Raw genomic sequence first — 24,278 nt, forward strand, 5'->3', positions numbered from 1 at the left:
GTCACAAAACCACACATACTTTTTGTGCTATATGTTGTTTTGTTTGGTTTTATTGGGGGGGCACGCCAAATTACTGTCTTGCCCCGAGTGACAGAAATCCTAGTTTTGGCCCTGCTTATTCTGAGTTACATGTATAGTCAGTATACTGTGTTAAATCCATGGGATGCAGTCAGCATCCTCGTGCAGACAATGCCGGCGGACGGAATCCCAGCACCAGGATCCTGCCGGCTGCGATCCCGATAGTCAGGGTTAGGGTTAGGCAGGGGCGCCGAGAGGGGGAGGGAGCGGGTACAGATTACCAGGGCCTGGGCTTCCTGAGGGGCCCGGTGGAGGCCCGGGTCCGGCGCCGCCTCCCCTCCCTCACAGCAGCCCAGCACACAGTGTGTGCTGAGCTGCAGTGTGAGACCGCTCATGGCTGCTGAGCAAAAGTTTTTAGTTTTTTTTCCCGGGAAGGGGGCATGGCCACAATTAGGCCATGCCCCCTGTTTCCCGGGCCCGCTGTGGCTCTTGGCGGGTCTGGGGTTAGGCTATGGGAGGGGACAGTTAGGGTTAGGCTATGGGGGAGGGAAAGGTTAGGGTTAGACTGCTGAAGGAGAAGGTTAGGGTTAGACTGCCGAAGGAGAAGGTTAGGGTTAGACTGCCGAAGGAGAAGGTTAGGGTTAGACTGCCGAAGAAGGTTAGGGTTAGGCTATTGGGGGGAGGGGAAGGTTAGGGTTAGGCTGCGGGAGGGTTAGGGTTAGACTGCCGAAGGAGAAGGTTAGGGTTAGACTGCAGAAAATGAGGGTTAGGTATAGGGTCAGCCTGCCGAAGGAGGTTAGGGATTAGACTGCCAAAGGAGAAGGTTAGGGTTAGGCTGTGGGGGGGAGGGGAAGGTTAGGGTTAGGCTGCGGGAGGGTTAGGGTTAGACTGCCGAAGGAGAAGGTTAGGGTTAGACTGCAGAAAAGGTGGGTTAGGCATAGGGTTAGATTGCCGAAGGAGAGGGTTAGGGTTAGACTGCCGAAGAAGAAAGTTACGGACTAGACTGCCAAAGGAGAAGGCTAGGGTTAGGCTGCGGGGGTGGGGAGGGGGAGGGGAAGGTTAGGGGTATGCTGCGGGAGGGTCAGGGTTAGGTTTGGACTGCCGAAGGAGAAGGTTAGAGTTAGACTGCAGAAAAGGTGGGTTAGGGGAAGGGTTAGAATACTTACCTCCATGCGTCAGGATTTCCACCTTTGGGATTACACTGCCGGGATTCTGACCGCCGGCATTATCAGTGCCCGGATTGCGTACCCAAACCCAAATCCATAAAGGTATGGTTAAAGTTATCACAGGGACGCTAGTTATCTCCGTCAAGGGTGGCCAGGTAACTACCATAGGTGCAAAGGGTGCAGCTGCTATGGGGCCTAGAGCTGAGGGGAGCCCATCTTCCTTGTCAAAGTTACATGTGTCATATACATTTATTACCATTGAATGGTTCATAGGGGCCCTTACAAACCTTTGCTACAGTATGGGGCCTTCAAATACCTAGTTATGCCCCTGGGCCCAGGGCTACATTTAAAAGACCAATTAAATATTTGGGAGAGAAAATCATACTTCTTAAGAGTCAATTTTCCCGCCTGTAAGATCTGGAAATTATAGTGTTATTTTTTATTTCCAGACAGCTTATCTTATTGTCAGTATCACTCCGAGAGCTTCAGTGCATTCAAAATGTATATAATGACTGTGTCTTGCCCTCTGCTGGCTGTATTGGTTATACATTGTAAATGACATTCAAAACTTAAGAAGCTTAAAGAGTATTCTATTGCTAAACGGTTTGTTTTTAGAATGAATCAAAATATATCTATGAGACTATAGATCTGTCTAACATTTGTAATATAATTTTTTTTCATTGTAGTCTTAATTGTCGTATGTCTGTTATTACCTCTCAGTTGACCAAGAATACTACTTCCAAGATAAATACCTGTTCTACCGATTCCTGGAGGATGAACATGAAGATGTGCCTATGCCTACTGATGAGGAGAAGCGGGAAAGTGATGAAGACCTCCAGGATACCTTCCTTCTCTTGTCCCAAATAGGACCTGACGCTCACATGAGAATGATACTCAGAAAGCCGTAATTTATTTTCCTGTTCCATGCTTGTGTATTGCATAGCTAGTACTTAACCTGATGAAATATTATAAAATGTATAAATACATAGGGCAGTATACAATTAGCCCCGATATATTTTCGGGGGGTGAAAAACAGGGATTTTTCGCTGATAATCCCTGTTTTTCGACTATTTATTTCACCCTATCCTTTTTGTTTTGGGTGAATAAATAGCATAATTCGCCCTAAAACACATGTGATATGTGATAAGTTCATATGGACCTATGTGTTTTCACCATTGCGCTGGCGAAAACAAAGTTGTTTTATTTTTCAGGAGACATTAGGTCCTGAGAAAAAAATCCCTGATAAATGCCGGCGTCGGGCCTTACTTCGGGGCTAATTAAATCGCCCCGGGGGTTCCATTAGCGCCCAGATACCGCCCATAGACAGTGACAGCATCACCAACCTTGGACAGAAATATAAAAAAAATAGCTCTTTTTTCCCCTGCATAAATCTGAAATAAAATTGATGAGAACCCCTCTCTCCCCCCAAATATATTTCTTTTATTATTATTATTATTATTAGCATTTATTTATATGGCGCCACAAGTGTTCCGCAGCGCCTTACAAAGTACAAAAACAAATTGTATACAAGTGACTTACAGAACAATACAATACAGGACATGGATAATATATATTGCTACATTAGTGACCATATCACCCAGATAAGCAACAGAGCATAAGCAACCAAGTGTTAGGTGCCCTAGTGGTGAGTAAGAAGTAAATGACACTATAGTAAGGAGAAGCACAAGAGGGTAGATGGCCCTGCTCGTGAGAGCTTACATTCTAAAAAGGTGGGGGAAGACAAACTGGGTTGACACAGATGGGGTAGATGGGGACGAATGAGCATGTAGCAAGGAGTTAGAATGATAGCTGGAAGGCTTTGATGAAGTAGTGGGTCTTGAGAGCCCGTTTGAAGGATTGCAAACAGGTGGAGAGTCTGATGCGGAGTGGGAGAGAGTTCCAGAGGTGGGGAGCAGTGCGGGCAAAATCTTGGAGGCGGGAGTGGGAGGAAGTAATCAGCTGGCATGAAAGGCGGCGTGCATTAGTTGAGCGAAGAGGGCGGAGAGGAGCGTGAAGGGAGATGAGATCAGAGATGTATATGGGAGAAGATTGGGTGAGGGCTTTGTGAGCGAGCGTGAGAACCTTAAATTGGACTCTGAAAGGGAAGGGGAGCCAGTGTAGGGCTTGTAGGAGAGGGGAGGCAGATACAGAATGTTTGGAGAGGAAGATAAGCCGTGCAGCAGCATTGAGGACAGACTGGAGAGGAGAGAGATGGGATTTGGGGAGGCCAGATAGGAGGAGGTTACAATAGTCCAATCTGGAGATGACCAGTGAGTGTATGAGGGTTTTAGTAGCATCCTGGGTGAGATAGGGTCTGATCTTAGAAATATTTTTGAGATGGAAACGACAGGACTGTGAAAGGTTCTGGATATGTGGTTTGAAGGAGAGGGATGAGTCCAGGATAACTCCAAGACAGCGCACCTTGGGACTAGATGAGATAGTTATTCCATCAATTGATAAAGAAATAGTGGGAAGTGAGGTGATGTGGGAGGGTGGGAAGATGATTAGCTCTGTCTTAGACATATTAAGTTTAAGAAATCGCTGGGACATCCAGGAAGAGACAGCAGAGAGACAGTTGGAGATACGAGTCAGAAGAGAGGGGGAGAGATCAGGGGAGGAAAGGTAGATTTGAGTATCATCAGCATAGAGATGATAATGAAGGTCAAAAGAGCTGATGAGTTCACCTAGAGAGGAAGTATAGAGGGAGAATAGGAGAGGACCAAGAACAGAACCTTGGGGAACACCTACTGTAAGAGGCTGTGGAGGGGAAGAGGAGTCGTGAGAGGAAACTGAAAAAGATCGGTCAGAGAGGTAGGATGACAGCCAGGAGAGGGCAGTTTCACGTAGACCAAGGGAGTGAAGGATATTCAGCAGGAGAGGGTGGTCCACAGTGTCAAAAGCAGCAGAGAGATCAAGGAGAATGAGAAGAGAGTAGTGGCCTTGGGATTTGGCAGCAAGGAGGTCATTGCTGACTTTTGTGAGGGCAGTTTCAGTGGAGTGGAGAGAACGGAAGCCAGACTGAAAAGGGTCAAGGAGGGAGTGGGAGGAAAGAAAAGTGGTAAGGCGGTTGTAGACAATCCGCTCAAGGAGTTTGGAGGCAAAGGGGAGGAGAGAGATGGGACGGTAGTTAGAAAGAAGGTTAGGATCAAGGGTAGGTTTTTTAAGAATGGGGGAGACAAGGGCATGTTTGAATGCAGAAGGAACAGTGCCTGATGAGAGGGAGAGGTTAATGAGGTGGGCAAGATGGGAGCAGGCTGAGAGAGAGAGGAAGCGGAGGAGGCGGGAGGGGATGGGATCAAGGGGGGAGGTGGAAGGGGGGGAGGACCGGATGAGGGCCATGACTTCCTCTCCAGATACAGGGGAGAAGGATGTTAGAGTTGGTAAAGTTGATGGGGAGGGGTGACTAGGGAAAGGAGGAGGTGGAGAGCTGGGGGACTGATTGGATATGATGTCCTGACGTATGGAATCAATTTTAGATGTAAAATAGGTAGCAAAGTCAAGGGCAGTGAGCAAGGAGGGGAGACGAGGAGGGGGTGGGCGAAGGAGGGATTTGAAAGTAGTGAAGAGACGCTGGGGATTAGAGGACTGAGAGGAGATGAGGTTCTTAAAGTATGACTGTTTAGAGAGGGAGAGCACCATGTGCAGGGGTCTTCAACCTTTAACACAGTGTGGGCCACAATAAAAAATTCAATGAAGTCCGAGGGCACTATGAATGATAATAACCATCAGTGTTAATTTTCCATCAAATTTATTTTAAAAAGTTACTCTTTAAATCCAAATAAGACACCTCTCAGCAGTTAGTGCCTTATACATTGCAGTTCAATTAAACAAGTGATCCATAAAATACTAACATTTTGACAGGCACCCTCTAATATGTTTAAATGACTTGATATGCACACCCTCAGATATTATTGCATATGCATTAATTAAATTGAGTAATTCTTTACTTTGAATTGAATCTAACACTTCCTCAATCTGTCTGAGTTATGCATCGTAGAATATGGTTTGGAGACACCTCCCAATGTAAAATTTGATGTCTGTACCTGATTTTGGAACGTGTTGGTAGATGAGACACGATTTCACTATAGCAGCAGCTTCCCAGAAGCTCTGGTCTTACGGATTTTTGTACCAGGTCCCACAGGGCTGCGTACAAAAATCCAAGATTCTGGGGCGAGATCAGGCTGTGAAGAGGGTGAGTTGAGGTGCCAATACCAATGTCTCAAAGGCAACTCACCCCCCCCCCCCCCCCCACCCCAGTGGCTAATTCAATTGACCCATTAGATTTGATTCTATTTTCTTAAATGAGCTTGTTACAAGTGTTACAGTTTCTACATTGGGTGCACATATTGGCTATATCTGTTATAGGTTATGTTAAAACGAATTATATTCAAAAGTACAGTATATGTTTTCCTACTGTGCAGGCCTGGTCAACGGAGCGCAGATGACCTAGAAATTATTTTTGAAGAACTTATTCACATTAAAGCCTTATCCCACCTCTCGACCACTGTAAGTCACATTCCATTTGCTGGCTGTTTCCACACATTTATTGTACTGTAGCATTTTTCTATTGAAATTTTTATTTTCTAGTGAATTTTTTTTTTTGTGTTTTTCTATTGAAATTTTTTTTTTTTTAATTCAATTGTTTTTCTGTAATGCATTTTTTTTTTCTGTTGATGGACATAGTGTTGTAACAGGTTGTATTCTTTCATAAAGGTTAAAAGGGAGCTGGCTGGATTTTTAATCTTTGAATCTCATCCTAAGGCGGGAACAGTGTGTAAGTACTGCTCGAAGATTCTACTAAAGTATAAAACACAAAGTTCAGACTCTTGACATACTATAACATTATTATTATTATTATTATTATTATTATTATTATTATTATTATTATTGTTGTTGTAATTGATCTAGAAGGCACCAGCCGCAGGCAGTGGGAATGCAAGTAGTCAGAATAGGTTTAGACATGAAAATAAGAGAAATGACAATTTAGTGATTTTAAATCAAGTAAGGAGTGTCACAAAGTTTGGGGAGAGACATACACACATGCAATTTCCAGTTTTATTACTATTCGCCTTATTACTGCCTGCTTTATTACTACTACTTTTAATACTATTCACTTTGTTACTACTTACTTTATTACTACTTCCTTTAGTACTACTGACTCTATTGCTACCTGCGTTATTACTGCCGTTTTATTACTACAGGCTTTATTACTACTCACTGTATTACTAAAGAATTTATTACTACTCTCTTTATTGCTACTTGCTTTATTACTACCAGCTTTATTACTACTCGTTTTATTGCTACTTGCTTTATTACTACCAGCTTTATTACTACTTGCTTTATTGCTACTTGCTTTATTACTACCAGCTTTATTACTACTAGCTTTATTACTACTCACTTTATTGCTACTCACTTTACTACTACCAGCTTTGTTATTACTAGCTTTATTACTACTCGCTTTATTACAACCAACTTCATTACTACTCACTTTATTACTACCAGCTTTATGACTACTAGCTTTATTACTACTCGCTTTATTACTACTCACTTTATAACTACCAGCTTTATTTACTACTCGCTTTATTACTACCGGCTTTATTCTCTTCATAACTACCGGCTTTATTACTACTTGCTTTATAACTGCCAGCTTTATTTACTACTCGCTTTATTGCTGCTCGCTTTATTGCTACCATATTTATTACTACCAGATTTATTACTACTCGCTTTGTTACTGCCGGCTTTATTACTACTCATTTTTCAACTGCCGGCTTTATTACTGCTCACTTTTCAACTGCCGGCTTTATTACTGCTCACTTTTCAACTACCGGCTTTATTACTATTCGCTTTATTACTACCAGCTTTATTGATGCTGACTTTATTACTACCAGCTTTGTTATTACTAGTTTTATTACTACTTGCTTTATTACTACCACCTTTATTAATACTCACTTTATAACTACCAGCTTTAATACTACTTGCTTTATCACTACTGCCTTTATTTACTACTCACTTTATAACTGCCGGCTTTATTAATACTCGCTTTATTACTACCAGCTTTATTTACTACTCACTTTATTGCTGCTCGCTTTATTACTACCAGATGTATTACTACTAGCTTTATTACTGCTCGCTTTGTTACTGCCAGTTTTATTATTACTCTATTTCTTATTACCGGCTTTATTTACTACTCATTTTATTACTACAGTCTTTATTACTACTCACTTTTTAACTGCAGGCTTTATTATTGTTCACTTTATTACTACCAGCTTTATTGCTGCTCACTTTATTATCAGCAGCTTTATTACAACTAGCATTATTACTACTTACTTTATTACTACCGCTTTTATTGCTACTCACATTATAACTTTATAACTACGGCTTTAATACTACTCGCTTTATCACTTCTGCCTTTATTTACTACTCACTTTATTGCTGCTTGCTTTCTTACTACTCACTTTATTACTACCAGCTTTATTACTACTTGCTTCTTTACTACCATATTTATTACTACTTGCTTTATTACTACCGGTTTTATTACTACTCAAATTTATTACTACTAACTTTATTACTAGCACCTTTATTACTACTCACTTTATAACGACCGGCTTTAATACTATTCGCTTTATCACTACTGCCTTTATTTACTACTCGCTTTATTGCTGCTTGCTTTATTACTACTCACTTTATTACTACCAGCTTTATTACTGCTCACTTCATTACTACCAGATTTATTACTACTCACTTTATTACTACTCGCTTTATTACTACCGGTTTTATTGCTACTCACTTTATTACTGCCACCTTTATTACTACTCACTTTATAACTATTGGCTTTGTTACTACTCACTTTATTACTACCGTCTGTATTTACTACTTGCTGTATTGCTGCTTCCTTTATTACTACCAGTATTTATTACTACTCGCTTTATTACTGCCGGCTTTATTACTACCAGCTTTATTACTACCGGCTTTATGACTACTCACTTTTTAACTGCTGGCTTTATTACTACTCACTTTATTACTACCAGCTTTATTGCTGCTCACTGTATTACTACTAGCTTTATTACTACTCACTTTATTACTACCGCCTTTATTACTACTCACTTTATAACTACTGGCTTTAAAACTACACGCTTTATTACTACTGCCTTTATTTACTACTCGCTTTATTGCTGCTCGCTTTATTACTACTCACTTTATTTCTACCAGCTTTATTACTACTTGCTTCATTTTTACTAGATTTATTACTACTTGCTTTATTACTACCCGCTTTATTACTACTCACTTTATTACTACGTACCAGCTTTATTACTACTCACTTTATTACTACCACCTTTATTACTACTCACTTTATAACTACCAGTTTTATTACTAGTCACTTTATTACTACCGTCTTTCTTTACTACTTGCTTTATTTCTGCTCGCTTTATTACTACCAGCTTAATTACTATTCGCTTTGTTACTGCCGTCTTTATTACTACTCTCTTTCTTACTACCGGCTTTATTTACTACTTGCTTTATTACTACCAGCTTTATGACTACTAGCTTTATTACTACTCGCTTTATTACTACTCACTTTATAAATACCAGCTTTATTTACTACCTGCTTTATTACTACCGGCTTTATTCTCTTCATAACTACCGGCTTTATTACTACTTGCTTTATAACTGCCAGCTTTATTTACTACTCGCTTTATTGCTGCTCGCTTTATTGCTACCATATTTATTACTACCAGATTTATTACTACTCGCTTTGTTACTGCCGGCTTTATTACTACTCATTTTTCAACTGCCGGCTTTATTACTGCTCACTTTTCAACTGCCGGCTTTATTACTGCTCACTTTTCAACTACCGGCTTTATTACTATTCGCTTTATTACTACCAGCTTTATTGATGCTGACTTTATTACTACCAGCTTTGTTATTACTAGTTTTATTACTACTTGCTTTATTACTACCACCTTTATTAATACTCACTTTATAACTACCAGCTTTAATACTACTTGCTTTATCACTACTGCCTTTATTTACTACTCACTTTATAACTGCCGGCTTTATTAATACTCGCTTTATTACTACCAGCTTTATTTACTACTCACTTTATTGCTGCTCGCTTTATTACTACCAGATGTATTACTACTAGCTTTATTACTGCTCGCTTTGTTACTGCCAGTTTTATTATTACTCTATTTCTTATTACCGGCTTTATTTACTACTCACTTTATTACTACAGTCTTTATTACTACTCACTTTTTAACTGCAGGCTTTATTATTGTTCACTTTATTACTACCAGCTTTATTGCTGCTCACTTTATTATCAGCAGCTTTATTACAACTAGCATTATTACTACTTACTTTATTACTACCGCTTTTATTGCTACTCACATTATAACTTTATAACTACGGCTTTAATACTACTCTCTTTATCACTTCTGCCTTTATTTACTACTCACTTTATTGCTGCTTGCTTTCTTACTACTCACTTTATTACTACCAGCTTTATTACTACATGCTTCTTTACTACCATATTTATTACTACTTGCTTTATTACTACCGGTTTTATTACTACTCAAATTTATTACTACTAGCTTTATTGCTAGCACCTTTATTACTACTCACTTTATAACGACCGGCTTTAATACTATTCGCTTTATCACTACTGCCTTTATTTACTACTCGCTTTATTGCTGCTTGCTTTATTACTACTCACTTTATTACTACCAGCTTTATTACTGCTCACTTCATTACTACCAGATTTATTACTACTCACTTTATTACTACTCGCTTTATTACTACCGGTTTTATTGCTACTCACTTTATTACTGCCACCTTTATTACTACTCACTTTATAACTATTGGCTTTATTACTACTCACTTTATTACTACCGTCTGTATTTACTACTTGCTGTATTGCTGCTTCCTTTATTACTACCAGTATTTATTACTACTCGCTTTATTACTGCCGGCTTTATTACTACCAGCTTTATTACTACCGGCTTTATCACTACTCACTTTTTAACTGCTGGCTTTATTACTACTCACTTTATTACTACCAGCTTTATTGCTGCTCACTGTATTACTACTAGCTTTATTACTACTCACTTTATTACTACCGTCTTTATTACTACTCACTTTATAACTACTGGCTTTAAAACTACACGCTTTATTACTACTGCCTTTATTTACTACTCGCTTTATTGCTGCTCGCTTTATTACTACTCACTTTATTTCTACCAGCTTTATTACTACTTGCTTCATTTTTACTAGATTTATTACTACTTGCTTTATTACTACCCGCTTTATTACTACTCACTTTATTACTACGTACCAGCTTTATTACTACTCACTTTATTACTACCACCTTTATTACTACTCACTTTATAACTACCGGTTTTATTACTAGTCACTTTATTACTACCGTCTTTCTTTACTACTTGCTTTATTTCTGCTCGCTTTATTACTACCAGCTTAATTACTATTCGCTTTGTTACTGACGTCTTTATTACTACTCTCTTTCTTACTACCGGCTTTATTTACTACTTGCTTTATTACTACCAGCTTAATTACTATTCGCTTTGTTACTGCTGTCTTTATTACTACTCTCTTTCTTACTACCGGCTTTATTTACTACTTGCTTTATTACTACCGGCTTTATTGCTACTCACTTTATAACTTTACAACTACAGGTTGAGTCTTCCATATCCAAAATGCTTAGGATCAGGGGTATTTTGGATATCAGAATATTCCGTAATGAAATATTTTGGGAATAGAGCCCAAATCTAAACACAGAATGCATTTATGTTTTATATACACCTTATGCACACAGCCTGCAGGTAATTTTATACAATATTTTCAATAATTTTGTGGCTCAAACAAAGTTTGTGTACATACATGAAATTCATTTATGTTTCACTTATACCTTATACACAAAGCCTGAAGGTAATTTTATACTTTATTTTTAATTATTGTGTGCATTAAACAAAGGTTGTGTACATTGAACCATCAAAAAGCAAAGGTTTCACTATCACAGTCATGCTAAAAAAATTCCATATTTCGGAATAATCCATATTTCTGAATATTTGGATATGGGAGACTCAACCTGTACCGACTTTATTACTACCACCTTTATTTACTGCTCGCTTTCTTGCTATTCACTTTATTACTACTAGTTTTATTACTACTGGCTTTATTACTACCAGCTTTATTTATTACTCGCTTTATTGCTGCTCACTTTATTACCACCAGCGTTTTTACTACTAGCTTTATTAATACTCACTTTATTACTATCGCCTTTATTACTACTCACTTTATAACTTTATAACTACAGGTTGAGTCTCCCATATCCAAAATGCTTGGGACCAGGGGTACTTTGTATATGAGAATATTCCGTATTTTCAAATATTTGCATACCTTAATGAAATATTTTGGGAATAGAACCCAAATCTAAACACAGAATGCATTTATGTTTTATATACACCTTATGCACACAGCCTTCAGGTAATTTTATACAATATTTTCAATAATTTTGTGGCTCAAACAAAGTTTGTGTACATACATGAAATTAATTTATGTTTCACTTATACCTTATACATAAAGCCTGAAGGTAACTAATTTTATACTTTATTTTTAATGATTTTGTGCCTTAAACAAAGGTTGTGTACATTGAACCATCAAAAAGCAAAGGTTTCACTATCACAGTCATGCTAAAAAAAATCCGGATTTCGGAATATTCCATATTTCTGAATATTTGGATATGGGAGACTCAACCTGTACCGGCTTTATTACTACTCACTTTCTTACTACCGCCTATATTTACTACTCACTTTATTGCTGCTCACTTTCTTACTACTCACTTTATTACTACTAGTTTTATTACTACTGGCTTTATTACTACCAGCTTTATTACTACTAGCTTTATTACTACTAGCTTTATTACTACTTGCTTTATTACTACCGTCTTTATTTACTACTCGCTTTATTGCTGCTATCTTTATTACTACTTGATTTATTACTACTGGCTTTATTTCTACTCGCTTTATTACTACCGGCTTTATTTTACTACTAGCTTTATTGCTGCTCGCTTTATTACTACCAGATTTATTACTACTCACTTTATTTCTACCGGCTTTATTACTACCGGCTTTATTTAGTACTAGCTTTATTGCTGCTCACTTTCTTACTACTCACTTTATTACTACTAGTTTTATTACTACTGGCTTTATTACTACCAGCTTTATTTACTACTAGCTTTATTGCTGCTCGCTTTATTACTACCAGATTTATTACTACTCACTTTATTTCTACCGGCTTTATTAACTACTTGCAAACTTTCCTGGGTCACACATGCGCACTGCCCCTGGGTTTCATGTAGCAGATTCTATAAATAAATGTCAGAAATGAGCAAAATTTAAAAGAAAAAAAATATGGTAGCAATGAAGCATTTGTTTCCTTTACGCCAATGTGACAGGCCAATAGTGATCAGGTTGTAATGCTATTATCTCTGTTAATTGAGCGAATACTGTGATTATTTATTTTTATAGCGCTACAAATTACGCAGCACCACATAGGGAATATTTATCATTCTCATCTGTGTAGATGGCAAAATTAACAATTTAATTGATGTGATTCCTGTTTGTAGTGTTTAACCAAGGAGAAGAAGGGACGTCCTGGTACATCATCTTAAAAGGATCCGTCAATGTAGTCATCTATGGCAAGGTGTGTCCTATGTTACTTAATGCAATTAGATTGGAAAAGGGAAAATACAGTCTCTGTAAAGCTTAAGTGTAACGTGTCTCACACATTAGCAGACAGCAATGTGCATGTACAGTCAGTGGCCTATATCACCCGCGGATGGCAGCTTTAGTTCAGCTCACAGTTGTGTCTGAAGAAGCTGGGAACAGCTGCAAAGCAGGGAGAGTATACAGTATATGGCACTTATTGCAGATTTATGTGTTTCCTATAGCAACCAGTGAGGCTCTAGCTATCATTTTATAGAATGTACTCAGGGGCGTATCTATAATGGGTGCAGGGTGTGCGAGGAACACGGGACCCTGGGTCCAGGGGGGCCCCGCACCGCACACCTTGCATCCATAATATTACTTACCTCTCTGGAGTCCCACGTCGGCGTGGGGGTCCGGCGCTGTATAATGACTGGAAAATGGTCGCGGCGCCCATTTTCACGTCGTTTGCGCATGCGCAGTCCAGGGAAAATGGCCACCGCGGCCATTTTCCCGGTGACCTGTGCATTCATTATAGACTCTGGGCACGCTCTAGTGCCCAGAGTCTATAACTCCGGCGCTGGCCGCGTACAGCTCAGTGCGCTGCCGGGTGGAGAGGAGGGGGCCCGTGTCGGAGACTGCACACGGGCCCCCTCCTCTCTAGAAACGCCCCTGAATGTACTAGATACAGTAAATGATAACTAGAAATTGATTGGTTGCTAATGGTAACACCACCACTCGTTGTCTTTAGAATGTTTGATAAAGCTCTCCTTGAGTCTCATACAAGTCATGCTGAGATTTAGCATGAAAACAATGTTGCTCTACTGGGAACAGTACTCTAGGTACTACAGATGGGTCCTCCTGTGCGGTCGAACAGGGGAGCCACCTCATAGAGGGCACACCCATCCCGACCATCCCGATTTCAGCGAGACAGTCCCATTTTTTGGGTGCTGCCCCACTGTTCCACCTGCGGGCCAAGTGTCCCGCCGGCGGTCGGGAGGTTGGGCACCCCACCACCGTAGCTATGCAGCGGTGCCGGGCCCCGGAGAAGCTGAATCCATTCAGTGCAGGGAGACGGCTGGGGGCAGCCCAGCTACTGAAGGAGTGCTGGGCTCGCCCCCAACCTGACGTTAAACGGGAGGCATCATATGGGCCTGCCCTCAAATACATCATTAAGGGGGTGTGACCCATGCTAATTAGACCGTGCCCCTTTCAAACGTAGAGTACCCGGGCGCCGCAGTCCTGAAGTTGCACAGGGTGCGGCAACACCTAGAGCCGGCCCTGATACACTGCACAACAGACCATGGCGTGGAAAAAAGCCACGCCCTCTGCATTGTAACACTTCGCATACAGATTCAGTCTTAGGGCCTGACCCGTTCACTATATGCGTGCGCTCGCAAACGGCCCGATGTTCTGCGTACACGCATGCGCACGCTTCGTTCTACGCGTGTGCGAACTACTCGCTGCGATCGCATACCGCCCTGCAAAGACAGCCCAGTGTAATGAGTGACAGGAGAGGCCGTTTGTGGGTGGTAACAGGGGCTGTCCTGTAATAACGGGGGGTTGGAGATGCGAACGCAGGCGTGCCTGAGTGTTTCAACGCCGTTTCAGAGGCATGCATAATTAACTGGCAGCGTCATAGTACATTTATACTGAAATGCTCGCAGAGCTTGCGGTAGGGTAAGGCTACCACAAGCACTGCGTTCGCATCCGACAGTCCTCGATATACCAATGTTTTAATACACTTCCTGGAGATGACTGTGCCAGTGGGCGTCTCTACATATGCTAAGGGGTGTCTGCATACACAGAGCGATCGCTCGCACAGCCAAAGTGGGCGTGCTTATGCCTTGGCGAGCGATCGCATCCCATGACGTCACTTTTGAAAATTTGCATACGCTCAGTGCGAGCGTACGCATCTAGCGACCGGGTCTGAATCAGGCCCTTAGTCCCACACAAATGTACAAGTTTCTAAGAATGTAAATAAAGTGTTTATGGCGCTCCACTTAAGATACAATGCAGCTTTTTTCACATCAATTGGATCTATCCCAAAGATCCATAGGGTGGATACAGAATCGTTCAAAAGAATATGATGTGTATGATAGCGCTTAGTATTTTTGTTAAGATGCTAAGCACTATCATACACATCATATTCTTTTGAACAAATATATAAGTGTTGCAAATCAAATTAATCTGCAGTCTCGTGAAGCGGTCTGTCGCATACGTTTGCAACTAAGACACATTTTCGGGTAAAAAAGACACGAAAAAGAAGCTTGGTGCATGAATTGCTACAGTATGCGGAATAAGATGAAATAATTCAACTTGAGCAAAATGTATACAGAAGCAATTCAGCATAAGACATGAGGAAGGGGGGGACACGAGGTAGAGGACCCTGCCCATGAGAGCTTACTTTGTAAAAAGAGGCCAGGACAATGGTGAGGCCAAGACGGTTCTGGGTCTTGGATTAAAAGCACATGGTTATGGTAAAGTCCCTCTCAGGATGGCGATAACAGAAGAAAATGGACAAATACTTTGTCGGAGAAGTAAATCAATGATCAATATTATTAAAATATATCGAATTTTTTTTCGGATATATTTAATTCTTGTTTTCAACAATTATTACAATTATTTTATTTTATTTCAGTGGAGCTGGAAGCCTAAGTCTGGACTGTCAGCTCCACTGTGCATGTATGAAAGGGGCAGTCGGGTCACATGGACGCCCATCGCCTCGGACTGGCCCTATTAAGTGTTAAGTTATCACATAGCCTTGGAGAGAGATTAAGTAAAGAGAGAGAAAGTACCAACCAATCAGCTTCTATATGTCATATTACAGTCTGTGTTTGACAGTTAGGAGCTGATTGGTTTATCTCTCTCCATTTTATCTCTCTCCAAGGTTTGATACATCTCCCCCTCCAAGGCAGCCCTGTATATGATGGCATTTTTCATCATTTACATTTCCTTAAAACACAGATTGGATCTGGGTTGAAAATATCCATTTTTTGTTTCTACATTTTACATTTGCAACATATAATTAAAAAATCAGATATGTGGAGATGTTATCATGGCAGCCATTAGCCAATGACTGCTGCGCTGGTATGTGAGCCAGATCATATAACCATTTGTGACCCTTCTATTAATATTACTTAACATGGACTTATATTGCTGCTCATATATTCTAGTTTAGCCATTTCCCCAATGAGAACATTTAAAAAATGAGTGATTCATTTTCTTTTTATGCTACCTGCACACTTCAGGGTGTGGTGTGTACATTACACGAAGGAGATGACTTTGGCAAGTTAGCCCTAGTAAACGACGCACCTAGGGCAGCATCAATAGTCCTACGAGAAGACAACTGCCACTTCCTGCGGGTGGATAAGGAGGACTTCAACCGAATCCTGCGTGTAAGTATTTGAGATATGTTTTCTATTAAGATGCAGTATATATTCCACCTAGGATACTTAAAGGGCCTAACGTTGCGTTGATAGCACACCTGTTGGCGGAGCATATCTTGCCCATTTTCCCTCTTGGCGCCGTAGACTTGTGCGCACTTCGATTGCATCTTCACTTATGAATGGAGAGGAGTAACTGGCCAGTAACAGGGCGTTCTCAGGTATTCAAAATTCAGTGTCGGCAACTCGTCGGAACCTTGAACTATGCAGAGTTGGCCATAAGTATTTAAACGCCTGTTTTCATATTTATCTTTTGCGCCAATTATTGCGGAGGATGATGATGAGTAGAAAACCAGGCATACGGATGGGGCGGGAGGGCTCACTGTAAACTTTACATATTTATTTCTGTACACGCGGTGTGGAAGCACATACTGCACATCGGTTTCCGTCCTGCCCAGAATAAGGCCCAGAGTGTGTATTAGTGCTTTTAATTTTATATAGGGGGAGATGTACTAAGCTCTGGAAGGTGACACATTGGAAAGTGATAAACTACCAGCCAATCAGCTCCTACTTGTCATGTTGCAGGCTGTGTTTGAAAAATGGCAGTTGGGAGCTGATTGGTTGGTAGTTTATCACTCTCCAATTTATCACTTTCCAGAGCTTAGTAAATCTGCCAGACACCCTGAATAGTCGTGGTCATGGTGTAGCGGCAGTATGGTAGTAAGGCAAATATTTCCAGCTTATATGTTGATATGTGATTGCTATGCATGTCATTTAAAGGGGAACTAATGTAAATAATTGAACAAGCACGTCATTACAGCTTGTAGTGTAAACTGTAAAAATATTTGATAACTAGCTTCTATTCCTTACCTTCTGGGACTCAAGTAGGTGCTTTAACATACACATGGAACATCACTTCTTAGTCAGCCATTGATCCTTAGAGAATTGATAGGCTGCACTGACTGTTACAATTCATATTATTATTATTATAATCTCTATATTTGTTTTAAGAAGTAAATGATCTTTGTTTCCCTCTGACTCTTCCAGGATGTTGAAGCAAATACAGTGCGGCTGAAGGAACATGATCAGGATGTGCTGGTGTTGGAGAAGATTCCAGCTGGAACACAGGTTTCGGCCCAAGGAATCACCCAGTCCCCATACAAGTATGTTGAACGCTGCCGCTCACTGACTGCTGTGACTTGGCGTCAGACATCTCGTCCGTATTCTTTTTTTCACCCAATTTCCATTAAACCTTTATAATACCGTCTGTTCATAATAATTTGGTCCTTTAGTCGCAGGAAAATAAGAAATTAGAATCACGTGAAGCCAGAAACCATCTTTACGCCACATAGTTATTGATTTGGTCAGTTGATGATATTGGCGCAACGCGTTTCACCAATTAAGTTATAGTCATAAAAAAAAATCATGTACAACCAACTTGTCAGATATCTGTTTTCATTACCTATTGCTCTTCACATGTGAGACCAAATTGGCCACCAGTCCAACCAGTAGTCGTATTAAATGACTGGATTGAAGCATGTATTTTACCACCTTTACTTTAATACCTGACTAGTTATATGTAAATTGGGGGAAATGCAGTGCACCTTGTGTGCTGCGCTACGGCTGCACCTGGAAAATAATTCAGGTGAAAGCGCTGGCTAGGAAAGCCAATCCCGGTACCAGCGGGACCCGGGGATTTAGGGCAAAAATGGCGGGATTTCAATCCCAGGAGTGGTGCCTCCAATCCCGGTATTTTGGGGATTAAAATGTACGGCTTGTCTTCAGCCCAGGGGCAGCGCTAAGCACTGGTTCCGTCGGCTCAGTCGCTGCCCCCAGGCCTCCTAAGGCTGGTGGGTGGCCGGCATTGATTAACTCATTCCCGGGTAACTCCAGTAATCGTGGGATTAAGATTTTTTCAATCCCGAATCCTAGGATTTAAAAAATGAGTCTGGATTGGCTTCCCTGGCGCTGGCGTCCTGTTTTCCTCAGATACACTGCAGATTGACTCAGTTTGTGCATACAGAATTTACCCCCCTAAAAATACCCCATTATATATCTAAGGCCTGGTTCTGAGACGCTCGTCATTCTGATGTTCATGGAGTTCAGCAATTTTTTGCTGCTGCACGACAACCCCTAAAAACTCCTAGAAGCGCCTGCGACACGCAGTGTGTACGGTGCGTACAGAGGCGCAGATGAGATCAAGTTGCACGGTATCAGAAATGTATTGGAAATGTGCTGGGTGATCCAAGGAGGCGGCTAATCAAATGCATAGAGATGCGCTGTCTTATGGGCGTGTTACGGGAGTGTCGCAGGTGTGTTACGGGACCGTCGCAGATGTGTCGCTGAACTGGTTGTGACCTCCGACGCTTAATCGCTCACATTGGAGGCCACACTCTAATACAGAATCTGCACCTACGATAGCAGCATCTAAAGACGCACCAGGCAGGATTTCAGGAACACCACAATGTACCCATCATCTATAACGGGATCTCAACTCCAGTCCTCAAGTACCACCAACAGGTCATGTATTGCGGATGTCTTTAATCTTGCACAGGGGAGCTAATCTATTTTGCTGGCTAAGTAATTATCCCACCTGCTTCCACAGAGAGAAATCCTCAATGCATGTCCTGTTGGGGAAACTTGAGGGTCGCGGTTGAGAATTACTGGTGATCTATAGCAAACATTATGGGTGTGATTCACACGGAGCTCTGTATGCGTCTGCATTCGGAATGAGAATATTGTGCTAGCAGAGTGCTGCTGCGACACGTGTTCAAGTGAAGGCATCGCCACATACCTCCCGGCCGTCATCATTAGTATTGGCACTTACACCTACCCCTTGCTAGATGCAAGAGATCCAGCTAAAACAGAATGGGAAACAACTCTGGCTATACACCCATGACACTCCCATGTCACTGCCGTGCCTCCGTTCAGTTGCCACCCAGTAACACCCCCTTCACAAATAGAGAGAATCGGCCAGAGATACACAGAGATGCGTTGGTTTCCTACTGCGCAGTTTGCTCCAATTCGCTAGTTGCAGTAGCATAGGGAGCTGCGTGCAACTCGGAATCAGGCCAATGTCTCCAGTTTTGCCCGTATATAAGGTATAACTATCCTCTTTATTACTTTATAGATACACTGTGATGTCCGGAAATCCAGAAAAAATTCTAGAGCATTTCCTGGAAACAATGAGACTTGAGCCAAGCTTGAATGAAGCAATAGGTAAAAAGTTATGGTCTATTAAATTATAATATCTACGTTTCTTATAATAATCCTTAATTCTTTCAATATCATGTTTTATGTATTATTTGCTTTGTTTATAGAATCTGGTAAAATTAAATTTTTTTGTTGATAGTAAGATCTTCAAAGAATTAGCCTACATATGATATTTACCAAATCCCCTAATTTCCATATACAGATGTGTCCACATACTGTACATCTCAGTGACGTGCGGTGAGGTCAATGGCTGGGGAGGCACACATGTATTAAAACACAGTTTTTATATCAAAGCTCTGGAGCGTGATAGTGAGTATGATAGGGGAGGGAGTATGACAGGCGAGGCTCTGCCTCCACTGACCGCACGTTCATAGTACATCCAGCCTCCTTGTGCATTAAACAGCCCTTCTAGTCGCACCATGCCGCGGCACGACTCTGTAGCGCTGAGACTCTTTTTGTGCGACTTTTTCCCTTACAGCAGCTTCTATTGATTAAAATGATATGCAACATGCCTATATTCTATGTGCGACTGCGGCTGTATCTGCATTCAAAATGCTATGTTACAGTCTCACAGCCGCTGACACTGTAATGTAGCATTTCGCATACAGTTACACCCACAGTCGCACACAGAGTACAGGCATGCTGCATATCATTTTAATCAGCAGAGAATCGGCTTGTGCTTCCTATTTGCATCACTTTGCAATAAGACACACTGTAAGGGAAAAAGTCACATGAAAAGACGTTCTGTGCTGCCGAGTTACACGGCGCTAACGCTTTATATGCAATGGGACTTGTAACGCACAATGGATAGATGTATGTGGACACATCTGTAATAGTACTTTGTCTGGAGAATCCCAGCATTCATATATAGCCAGGCCCATTCCTCCAAACATATACTGGCGTTCATTACAGCCGCACTGGATCCTTCCTGTTACGCCAAATACCGATTGTGATTGGTGGAGATCCAGGCTATATTCCAGTGCTGGAACCATGCAAAGTACAATAAATGGTGGGGACTCATGGGTAGGACCACCACCAATGTGTTATTATATCTATTGGTGGTAATTTGGTAAAAAGTGATATGTAAAGTTGAAAACCCCTTTAAACTTATCACATCTTTTTGATATTTATTTTTTATTTATTTTTAGATACTGCTGTAGATGACTTTATACTGATGCACTGTGTTTTCATGCCAAACTCTCAGCTCTGCCCAGTGTTGATGTCCCAATATCCTTTTACACAACGAGCAACAGCGGTTTGCAATTATTTGTATTCATGTCCCTTTATTTCACTTTTGAAGGGTTTGCTCTATATCAGATTATTTTCCAGTCTTCTCCAGTGTTACACTTTTTGTTACATGTTTAAATTAGTAGCTGATGCATTTGTGTACAGTGCTCTGCAGTAAAGAACAATTTTAAAACGGTGACAATAACCAGATGTACAGCAGGAAAGGACCTCTGTGAATGCAGACTTGTATTAGGAGTGGCTGGCGGGGGACTGGTGCATTTGCTCATTATGGAAGGCAGCAGAGAGCGAGCGTAGTCTGATAGCAGGGCTTGGTTTATTTATTTATTGTGTCAGGACCTCTATGTGGTCCAATCAGGTTTAGCCAAAACGTCTAGTCCTCCAAACCAGAAGCCCATTCACACCCAGTGGCAGTTTCAAACACACCATACTGACTCATCCACATATAAATCCCCTACGGGGTCTGCTACATGGTCAGAGCCTGGGTCCGCTATAGGGTCAGTGGGCCGGATTCAGCAGCGATCACAGCTGCAATTTTGCACGGAAAAAGCTGCAAAAATATGCTAATGCTTTCCAAAGCACAGCCAGCATAAAGACGCCCACAACTGCAGCTTTCTCATATCCGTCCAATGTCGTTCTTCTGCGTAAACATCGGTACCATCGACGCACATCGGGCAGTCACGCAGCAGTTACAACAGGTCTGACCAGCCGCAGACACTATAAGTCTCCCAGCACGCAGAGAGCTCTCATGCTGCATATGCAATCACAGTGGCTAATTTATGCACGCCAATGAAACAGCGTTCAAATGTACAGGCACGTCTGCGTTTTTCTGACCACCTTCCCCATCACCACCCCCAAACACTGACAGCCTATCACTCACTCTGCAATGGATTGATCTGTGCGTCTGTAATCGCAATGCAATTGCAGCGCATGCGCAGTGCGGCTTATATGCATGCGCGATGGCAAACAATCGTTCCATGTGTGCCTCCGTAATCGCATTTGGGTTCACTACTGAATCATGCCCAGTGTTAAACTGGGTACACATTATGCGATGTGTGTGTACCCAGTGACGGCACTATGCGATCGAATGATATATTGCACCAGCTCTACACACTACAGCCATGGCCAAAAGTTTTGAGAATGACACAAGTATTGGTTTTCACAAAGTTTGCGGCTTCAGTGTTTTTAGACCTTTTTGTCAGATAGAGCCGGAAGTCCACTACTGACGTCACGAGTGATGTCAGTAGGGCCGCCCACAAACGGCAGGCATTCCTTCGGGAACGCCTCTGCTTGTGTTCATCCACCCCCTTACCCACCTGCAAAACGGGGTGAGCTGTCGATCAACATCGACAGCCGCCCCGTTTTCCTGGGTCTCACTCGCTCCGGGGCTCGCGCACGTGCCTTGCGCAATCCGCACGTGCGCATTGGGCCACCATCGACCCGCTTGTGAGCGCTATGCGCTCACGAGCGGGTCTGAATCAGGCCCTAAGTTCATTATCATGGCAAAGAGGGACTTTGCAATTAATTGCAATTCATCTGATCACTCTTCATGACATTCTGGAGTATATGCAAATTGCCATCATAAAAACTGAAGCAGCAGACTTTGTGAAAACCAATACTTGTGTCATTCTCAAAACTTTTGGCCATGGCTGTACACAATCCGATATATGACTGTGCAATATATCATTCCATGCTGCATTTAGCAACATGGCATTGTTCCATCTGTTGTGCAGCACTCCCACACCAGTATGCCAGATCTCCGGATCCTGCGGCTTCAGGCCAAGCACTAGCGGCCCACATGCGTGATCTATAAGCTTCCCAGGTAACACGTCCTGGAAATATTCCTTTACACACATTCTGTCATATTAGGTGTTCATCTGCTATCACTGCACTGTGAGTCTGTCATTGGGAAAGGACTTTTGTGTTAGTGCTGTAGCACATTATATGGTCTGACATGCTCAGTCTTCTTTTCTTGTTATCAACTGCAAAATTCATTAGCAAGTTTGATCTTGTCTATTAGCAGAGAAAGTGCACTTTCCAAAAGGACAACAGCAAATTATATAGTTATGTGGGCATTTAAATACAGGACACATCAGTCTTCAGATATTTGTTTGCTTTTTTTAAATGTTTGTTTAGGGCGTTCCTGGCAAACTGTCCTGCAATATAAACATCATTGTCAAAGCGTTATTTAATACACAGACTATGCCAGGCCAGCTCCTATCTGCAGATCTGACAATATAATTGTGGTGCCTGGAAATAACTATTTTTGCATCTTGTATGTCTTATGAAATTATGTAGGGATATAATTGTTACTGTTCACTAGCAGTTTATCAGTGACTTTCTAGATGGTAGTAAGTATAATATAATGTCTACACAACAGGGGTGGATGTATGGAAATATAACACATTCCACACAGGGAAGTCTTATGACAGGAGGAGACCATTGTGCAGTGTCCCCTGGCAAAGGTGCATCCACAGTGAAGGGGCATCACAGTATGTGCTTACCCGGGACTCGGACCTCTGCTTCCAACAGGTCAGAGGCCAGGGGAAAGGATCAAGGGGGCCCTATATATACCACTTGTACTGGGCCCCACAATTTCTGATGGCAGTCCTGAATGAAGTAATTGGTTCAGATTCAGAGTAGGGATGGCCATCGATAGTTAGCAATCATTGATGGTTAACTGTCGATGGTTTTGTCAGAGAGTTAATGGTTCTCCACCATCGATGGACGAGTGAAAGCCAATGTTTATTTTTTTTGTTGAAGGACGTAGCTTAGCTCCCCCCCCTGTGGTTGCTAAGCCCCACCCCCATTTTTTAATGGACCGCGGGCCACTGTGTCACTAGGAACGGTGGCCACAAGAGGTGCAAACCATCAATGGTTTTTGTGCCATTGATGGTAATCATTGATGGACCAATCAGTGGTAATCGTGGATGGACACCCCACCAATGGCCACTCCTAATTCAGAGTTAGGAGCAAATCAAAATAAGGAGCAAGTTTCTCCAGGAACAAACCATGTTGCAATGCCAGAGGTGCAAGTGCATTTAATTTATTTATTTTGCATCCATGGAAAACTGCCCGCTATGGCATATAGTGAGCACATATTGAGAGGCTCTGTTTTTACACTGCAATATAGAATTAGGATAGAACACGCCTCTTCCCAACTATAAATCCCTCGCCACATTTTATACCTGCCCCACCTGCAGGGCAACATGGTTTTGCAAGGTGCATTATCCACTGACAGGATCTAGGAAGTTCCAAGTGACCATGTCAGCACCAGTGCCCAGATATGAGTCACACCCCACCACCACCCTTTCTCTAATGGGTAACGTTAGGAGGTCTCGGGTCCAATGCATACAGGCAATATCAGTGATAACTTGTTGTTTTCTTTTTGAATACCATCAGACAAAGCCAAAGAGGCTGTTTCATCATCAGTGAGAACTTCATCTGCCCTATACTAGGTGCATCCTAACTGGCATCAACTCACAACACAAGTCTGACAGTTTATTTGCTCTTCCAGTATCAGATGAACAATT

The 24,278-nt window shown here is 41.6% G+C and overlaps 1 protein-coding gene across 1 annotated transcript in view; it reads left to right on the forward strand.

The window, feature by feature from the left end:
* Positions 1-24,278, forward strand: part of RAPGEF4 (Rap guanine nucleotide exchange factor 4) — a 168,657-nt gene that overhangs the window by 48,004 nt on the left and 96,375 nt on the right. Inside the window, exons 6-13 of the mRNA XM_088468239.1 lie at positions 1,905-2,088; positions 5,606-5,690; positions 5,898-5,958; positions 12,823-12,899; positions 16,153-16,299; positions 17,335-17,450; positions 19,418-19,506; positions 20,649-20,727. Of these exons, the coding sequence (XP_088324365.1) occupies positions 1,905-2,088; positions 5,606-5,690; positions 5,898-5,958; positions 12,823-12,899; positions 16,153-16,299; positions 17,335-17,450; positions 19,418-19,506; positions 20,649-20,727 (838 nt within the window). The remainder of the gene's footprint in view (positions 1-1,904; positions 2,089-5,605; positions 5,691-5,897; positions 5,959-12,822; positions 12,900-16,152; positions 16,300-17,334; positions 17,451-19,417; positions 19,507-20,648; positions 20,728-24,278) is intronic.

This window comes from Taudactylus pleione, unplaced genomic scaffold (genome assembly GCF_031769625.1).
Source record: "Taudactylus pleione unplaced genomic scaffold, aTauple2 ptg000004l, whole genome shotgun sequence".
NCBI lineage: Eukaryota > Metazoa > Chordata > Amphibia > Anura > Myobatrachidae > Taudactylus > Taudactylus pleione.